Source organism: Apaloderma vittatum, unplaced genomic scaffold (genome assembly GCF_000703405.1).
Source record: "Apaloderma vittatum isolate BGI_N311 unplaced genomic scaffold, ASM70340v1 scaffold28018, whole genome shotgun sequence".
In the NCBI taxonomy this organism is placed as follows: Eukaryota; Metazoa; Chordata; class Aves; order Trogoniformes; family Trogonidae; genus Apaloderma; species Apaloderma vittatum.
The window spans coordinates 7,927-16,188 of NW_009730621.1; the positions used below are offsets into that span (position 1 = coordinate 7,927).

At 38.2% G+C, this 8,262-nt stretch overlaps 1 protein-coding gene across 1 annotated transcript; it reads right to left on the reverse strand.

Moving 5' to 3' along the window:
• Positions 1 to 241: 241 nt before the first annotated feature.
• Positions 242 to 6,978, reverse strand: RANBP1 (RAN binding protein 1; the record flags this gene model as incomplete). Its single annotated transcript, XM_009874874.1, has 5 exons — positions 242 to 620; positions 1,541 to 1,606; positions 3,592 to 3,720; positions 5,598 to 5,755; positions 6,792 to 6,978. Coding segments are annotated over 5 exons (665 nt in total), but the record flags the coding sequence as incomplete, so codon positions are not given.
• Positions 6,979 to 8,262: the final 1,284 nt, after the last annotated feature.

Genomic DNA, 8,262 nt, shown 5'->3' on the forward strand with positions numbered 1-8,262 from the left:
CGCTGCAAGAATCACGGGCACATTCCCTGCTCAGGGAAACACAGCAGAAGTCGTAAGCATCTATTCTATTACAGTTTTAGAAGCCACATAAGAAACATGTAATCTTAATCTTCCCTGTTGGTAAAGTCTGTTAACCTAGTTAATCCACAGGTATGATATGTATTTCAATACCCAATCAAACAAGCATATTTATAAGCCTTTGAAGTATACAGAAAACTCAGTTCTGTCCTCTGATGCTGTTTTTCAAGTTTGTTTTATTCACTCTTTTGGATGACTATAAATAAGTGTTTCCACTATGGAAAAGAAAGTTAGCACAGTACATTTTCATGACTGGGGAATGGATTTTCTGAAGACATCTTCAAAAGGGCAAAATCTTAGAAAAAACAACCTGAATATTGAATTCAGTTCCTTATAAAGTCCCTTGTAAAAATTAAAAAAAAAGAGAAAGAAATAAAGAAAAACAAAAAAAGGAAAAACTGCAAGGCCCAGGATGATTTATTGCTTTTCTTCAGTTTCTTCCTTGGTCTCTTTCTTCTCAGATTCTTTGCTCTCCTCCTTTACAGAAAGCTCTTCTAGTTTTTCAGCAATTTTGTCAGCACTATCATTTTTGTCTGTGCCTGCTAAGAGATTGATTAGGAAAAAAGTTACATACAGGCAGTAATGGACTTTCCTGCTACAAAGGAAATAGGAGAGAAGTGTACAGGGTGAGGGGGGTGGGGAGAGTTGGTATTTAGAACGAGGATAGAAGTAAAGATGTTCTTCTCTGAATACTGGAATGATTCATTCCATTTCTTTTCCTTTGATAATTACCTTAGATATCAGAATTCAAGAAATACCACTTGCATATTTTAACAGTTAAAGGAGTGACTGAGAAACATGTAACATTTGGTCCAGCAGGTAAATGTCTCAAGTCCCTGGCTTCTCACCTATCTCAACCAGAAAAACCCAAGTCAAGTTCCCTAGTTTGAACTGGGGTATAGGAAGCTCTTATGACTGAAAAATTCTGATCGAATTATCTTAAAGAGCACTCGCTGCAGATCACTAGTGACCTGTACTTTAGAATGACAGAAGTGTTTATTTCACATGGTGAGGCCGTCTTGCCACATAGGCAATTCTACAAGGCATCGCATTCATCTGTTAAATAAAGAGACCCGTGAAGAAATTCTACAACTTCATTCAGGCTAGCAACTATACAAATTACATGTTCTACTTGCATGAATATATACTTGTGGAATTTGGGAAGGAAATAGCACCGTGGTTGCAGTGTTCACAGTTCATTTGTGTCCTATGCATCAGAAGTGTTTCCTTAGTAGCCTCTCTGTAAAAAAGCAATGTCCCAACAGCGATTGTAACGGCCTTCTACAGGCAAGAAGGCAATTGTCACTCCTGTGAACTATTACTCTCGCAGACAGAAAAAGCACCTGAACTGAAGACTGCAGTTCAGTACAGAGTGAGTCTGCTAAAACACATGATACTCCAGGGGACCATAACCACTCCAACAGCTAGAAAAAAGTGGCACGGTACTACGCTTCAACCTTACCTTTCTTTGCTCGCTTATCTACTTCATTCCTGCATTCTTCAAATTTTGCCTTGAATTTCTGTGCATCTGTTTCAGTAAAGACAGAATATTTTTTCATTAGTTTTATCTACTTGCAACATTCAATTCTTCCAATCTTGAGCACAGATACCAGAAGGTTTGTGCAAACACAACTTGTGGCACTTATGAAGTAATCTAGTTTAAAATTATACAAGATACTATGCAAAATTCTTGAACTATATCTTTGTGCTGAAGCAGTTCATTTTCTTAAGAAAGTCTATTAAAGAAGCTTATTTTGCAAAAAAGCTTAAAACATCATGCCAGAAGGAACTGTTCTGTAGTTATTGCAACCTTCAGCTGTCCCTAGTCTATAGGAATAAGAATACGATGTCAGAGACTGCTAGTTCAACTATCTGTGTGCAAAAGACCAAAGATTAGCTTTGAACTACTACCCCCATCAGCTACATTCTACTCTGAACCACCTCCACACTCTTACCATAAATTAGGGTTCCTGGCATGAAGGATGGAGGGTTAAGCCTTTTTCATTAGTACAGCATTCAGATTCAATAGCCGAAGGCCTGGACTTAAGCTATTCCTGATTACTACAGGTAAGGAAGCATAACCTTCATTATATGTTTTGGTCTAAGCTGACACATGATTTAACAATCATTCCAAGCAGTTGATCAATTTACAATAACATTTCTACACAAGTAATACAAGCAACAAGACACAAAAGTCAATCAGGCAAGTACTTTCTAACGCCAGAGCTGCAGCCAAACTGCCATACCAGATCACCGGACCGACCACAGGAGGTCACTGTCGCCCCACAGGAATTCAGAAGCCACTACAAAGCTAGGCCAGCAGGTATCTGTGTTGATTTTCAAGCATCTCAAAAAGGAAAGATACTTGAAGAGCAGCCTACGTCTATTCGCCTGTCATCTGCTCAGTCTATACTGTGAAGGGTAAACAGGCAAAGGGGACTACTTCCTCAGGACAAAACACTCAATAAGCAGAACAACCTTACCACAAAGAGGGGAAAGACTTTTCAAAGATGAGCAAAGAGTTACCAAACCCTTTAATTTCATATTGGGTTAAGAAGCAAGCACCAAGCTGATGGATCACAAAGATTTATTTGGCTAAACAATACCATGTAGGAAACTTGAAAAAAAAAGGAAGCAAGCAAGATATACTAAGTTCTTTCCAGATGTAGACAAACGCATCTGAATTTTAAAATACACAGCCACTGGATGAGCCACGTAGCATGTATGCAGAAGCGGCTTACACGCTAAACTTGTGTGGCAAATGGTAACAGGAAATGCAAAACCATTTTCCTCTTCCCTTTTGCTGCTTCTTTCAAGAAAAACAAAAAATCAAAACACTTCTCTGATTGAAACCTAAGGAGTTGGGAAACCTGCACTGTCATCCAGCCCTAGTAGCTGATCGACACGCAATTACAGACCTGCTTTCTGTTCTGGTAGTCAGTGTAGTCAGTCCAGAAAAAGCCAACAACTAGTACGATAGTTATGTTTGACTTGCACTTTTTTCACAGGAGTGATCAATTTAATCCGAAGAAAAAAGGTACTACATACTTCATTAAAAAAACCACAACCAAAGCACAAACAAAAATTAATAATCAGATGTTCTGCTAATGCAGATGGACCAGAAATCTCAGGTTTTTGCTTCTAAAGCAAAAACATACTCTTAGCGACTGTTAGGAACCCAAGATAAAGGAAAGCAAGCTGCATATATTAATCTGTCTCCCAGTATAACTGCTTTGAGTTTTATTCTAATTAGCATTATACTTGCATGAAATAGCTTAAGTTAAAAAATTCCAAGTGCCCAGGGCAGAAAGCTCTACGAACATTACCACAGACCTAATTATTACACTGTTTGTCAACCCGTATGGTTAAGTGATTAACCGACTTCTCTCTGTAAAAGCAGTAATTAGCTAACACTACTATGCAGTGGTAAGATACAGCGTATCTACAACAGTAGTTTACAGCAGTGTTTAGACTTGGTACATAATCAGTGCACGTTCAGTGCCAGTCACTCACTCTCTGCGTTTAAAAACCGGATTGCCAAAAGTTCAGGCTTGGGGCTTTCATCTGCAAAGTCAGCGTGTGTGTTCCAGACCCACGCCCTGTCGCTCCCAGCGTTAGGCTTCAGCTCCATTAAGGGGGTGACTGAAAAGAAAGCGTTAAAAGATGTACACAGCACAGTACTAAACGTTTTTCACACCGGCCTCCATAAACCTTAATGCAACTGACTGTAAGGGTTATGTAAAGCACTTCACACAGAATTACCTTTGGATAAATAGAAGACAATGGTGCCTGTATAGATTTTTCCTTACATCCTCAAAATTACACAAGGCCATTACTGTATTTAAAAAAAAAAGCTAGATTCCCTATGGTTAAGAAACTGAGAGTTTAATTCAATCCTTGTTTAAAACAGGAGACTTGATACCAAGAGATATGTAGTCTCTAAGCACAATTCTGAAGAAGAGACAAATGGCTTAGGAGGAAAAGGCATCCAGAGGGAGAAACAGTACTCTTCTTTTGCATACTGGAAATGCTACCAAAAAATATTATTAAAAAACCCTCACACATTATTCATACAATTAGTTATCAAATCAGGTTCATTTCTCTCCTATCAGTTTAAAGCTCTACGACAAGGCATTACAGAATTCTGCAGTGCTGCAAGATGTGCACAACACAGTTTCAATCCATTTGTTCTTTTCCAGTAAACGGAACCCTTTCCCTTCACAACACAATTACTTTACTTCACTGACTGGAGAAGTTGCAATGTTAATTCTTACACTACTCCAAGACTTTTTAATGTTACACACATGCCAGGATTAAGCAAGGAGTTGTTGTGCTCTGACCCGAGTCCTCTTCTGTCCGGAGAAATCTAGAAAATCTACTCACTTTCTTGCGTTTTTAAAATTTAGAGATTAAATCACATTTTGTTTAATTTAATGAAGATTCCTTTTGTTTGCCTGTGAGTCAGCAAAAATTTATTAATAAAATCTATACTGAAAGCAGTTTTTCCGGAAAAAAAACAACAAAACAACTTTGGCCATGAACACTATAAATTTATCCACTCTGTTTTGCATATATGCAACTCTTGTTTTCCTAAACAGAAGGGTTATTATTGGTTGGTGACTACATTGCTTTCATATATGCTATTTCATTTACTAAACAGAAACACATGTGTCCTCTGAATAGTCTGACTTTCTGAAGAGATCTACCCAAAGAACGTATGTATTATTGCTTCCAACTTCAAATTTGTATTAAGCTACTTCAAACAAGTTATTGCAAGTTATCTAAACGTAGTTGTAGCTCCACAGAATAGTATACTCCTCACAGAAAAACCTGAGTATTACCAAATTAGCCTACTTGTTGCTAGTTCTATTGACTTTCAAGTCTGTCTTGCCCTTTCATGTTTATTTTTATTCAAAGAGGATCAAAGCAACAAGCCTCTCCTGCTCCCGCGGCTCTCAAAACATATTCTTACTGAATATGCCATATTCATTTCAGTTTATTTCACAAGCAGAGAAAGGCAGTCAAAGATTAGTCTAGCACCTCAGTACTTGTTTTCTGATGGTTAAGCAATTGCTCTTAGCAATTCAAACATTTAGCTCCTTTTATGAAATCATGTCAGCATACATTCATTTCTTATCCTAAACAGTACTAAGGCCTACATTTTCTATACTTTATTAATCATTAAAAAACACACACACAGAGGGAGCGATCACATAATGTCTGTGTTTAAAAGTGTCTCTAGAACACCACCAGTTTGAAGAAAAAACAACCAAAGAGGCAACTTTAAGACTCAGCTATCGCTTCTTTCCATTAATAATTGCTCATTGGGTTTGATGCTTGCAGCCTTGTGTGCAGAGCAAGAGATAACTTACTTAGTCCAATACAAGTCTGACACTCATTTAAAGACACAGAGCAATTCTCTAGCTGCTGCTAGAAACCCATGAAGCTCTTCACCTACAACATACAATTCTACAAGCTTATTTTTAAAAAACAAAAATTAAGTATAATGTATAACCTACTATAATGGTTTGCACAGATTTTTAGGGTTTTATCTCTCCTCATGAGGAGGCGAATTGTTCCTTTCTCCTTGTGTTTCAAGAGTTTTACATCACCAGTTCCTCGTTCTTTCCATTCTGGAAGGTCATTCTCAGATGCAAATCGGAATAGCTTTGCTCGCCTTGAAGAAGAGAGAATTTAAGAAGTTAGCCTGCATCCAGCAACCTTCATCTGAACAGCAAACTCAACAGTGGAGTTGGTTTTTTAAAAGCCACAGACAAGAATGAAAACAATTCCTTTTTAAAGTTTCTCTGTTCTACTTTGGCATACAAACCTAGTAACTGATAGAAAGCTATCAGGAATTATGTAATAACTACACTAAAATTCAACAGGTTCTGAACACACTTTTGGGGGATGATAAAAATGGTTGGTGGAGGCAACCTTTTAAATTAAGGTAGCTAATTAAGAGGTTTTGGTACAGCTAGAGTTCTTATATATATATATATGAGATACAACTGCTCCATCTACCCAGCAGTATTTATTAATTCAGTAAGTAGAGCAGCTTGAGGCTGACTCTTGTATAAATCCAAGCCCAATGTTTGATCAATGAAGTCGATGAAGTATCTCACCCTCAAGGGTCACTCATTTCCTTTTAACTCCAAAAACTTAGTTATTGCTATTCTTAAATCAGGAATAAAGGAAGCTTAGTGCTGCACTGCAGTGCAACATACCTGCTTAATGTTCCAAGACGCCAGCAGTGTGCCAAAAGAGAAACAGAAGCAGTCTGGGCCATTAGTCAAAACTGACCCAAGAGACAGCGTGAGCTTTGCTACTGAGGACTTTAGGAAAGGAAGCATCTGCTCACACTACAGGATACACATAAAAATATATTTTTCTACAAAAAAGCAAGGGATAGAGACTTGTAATAAGCCAGGTCCTTCAAGACAAGGTGTCAGACATCGAAGCAAGCTACTCTTAACAGATGCTCTGATGCAGATGAGCTATTTTGTTCTAATGTGAGTCCTTCCTTCCAACTCCAGCTGGCATTCAAGAGGTTGTTCCTCTAATTTTAGCCATCAGAACAATAAATACCAACCAACTCACACTACCACTTCAAATACAGAGATTCCTAACAAGTTATCTTGTTACTTTTTTATAGACACATTCAAGTTCAAGTCTAATAAACATTTAGAAAATGTACAGAGTATTCTACTTGCATCTTAAAGAGTTCCTCTTCATCCTCTTCCAGAGTTTTTATTTCTTGCTCAGGAAGGGAAACTATGGGCTCAAACTGAGGATCGTGGTTAGAATCATCAGCGTTTTCAGTAGAAGTATCATGCTCCTCATGAGTTTCCTGGAGAGAAGAGGAAAAAAAAAAAAAACAACCACACAACTTGCTATGTACTTAATCTGAAGTACTTATAACTGCGTTTCAAGTGAAAAGATTTATAATTATTCAGCAATTACATCTTAGTAACTGAAATACCCTGTAACAATAAAGAAAAATTACTACAGCTGAAACCAAATGGCTTTAAAGTTAACATATAGTAGCTATGCTGAGCAAGAAGCAACGAATGCTCTTGCAGTGCTAGATGGTTTAGTCCTACCACTCTTACTAATTGTGTAGAGGCTTGGCCTTAGGACCATATGCTTTTGGTTATGGAAAAACAATTTATTCAACTATTTTTCCCCACATAATATTTTATGCCTCTAAAGCACGATTTCTTAGTGGCTAGTGACCTACCGTTAATGGGAAAAAAAAGAAAAAACAAACACCCACACAACACCAAACCAACCACCTAACCCAGCTTAAGGGACCTCTAACATCTAGGTGTTTGTTTTACATACTAGAATCTCCCACAATCAAACATATTTTTGAAGTACTGTTACAGAACATGAAATAATAATTTTTTTTTTTTTTTGCTTTAAGTCTCTTTGGGGAACTTTAGTTTATGGGTAAAAGGCCAAAATACTCCTTCCTATTTAGGTATTTAGGAATATGTCAGAGCATTCACTAAGCTTGAGAATTGTTTTTAGTATATAACTAGTGAGCAAATGATAAACATCTCTAACACTTCATATATATGCACTGCTAAGAGCCTAGAAAGGAGATTCATCTGCAAATTTAATGAGACCACAAAGAGCTATTTCAGGTCAAGGGAACTGATTTACTGTTTGAATGACAGAAAAAGGAAAAAGTATCTATACATCGAAGACACTGAAGTCTTCACTTTACAGATCAAAGACTTCACTCTTACAGGCTCTATTCAGACCATCCTTTATAGAGCAGCTACACACCACACACATAAAGCAGTTTATTTTAAATAAATAGTTTTACTAAAAAGTAAAGGTGAAAGGGGGAACTGGATCGGAAAAGTTCCAAGAAATTCTGGTTATGCCAACACCACCACTCCATCTATCATTAACTTATGTCCCCAGTGTTCCAGCAGACGAGAAAAAAAGCGAGAAAGCCATTCAGTCCCAGCTGCTTTCAAGGAACACGAAAGCACCGGCAGTTTTCTCTATATTGTCTCCTCCAGCAGTAGCAGCACAGCCCAAACCCTCCTGCGCCTGACCAGCCCGCGCAGCCAGGAGCGGGGCGCTCGCTCACAATGGCCACAGGCGGGGGGACGCGCAGCCCGTTATCACGGCAGGTCCCGCCGCCAGGCCAAGCACGTGGGGCCGCTC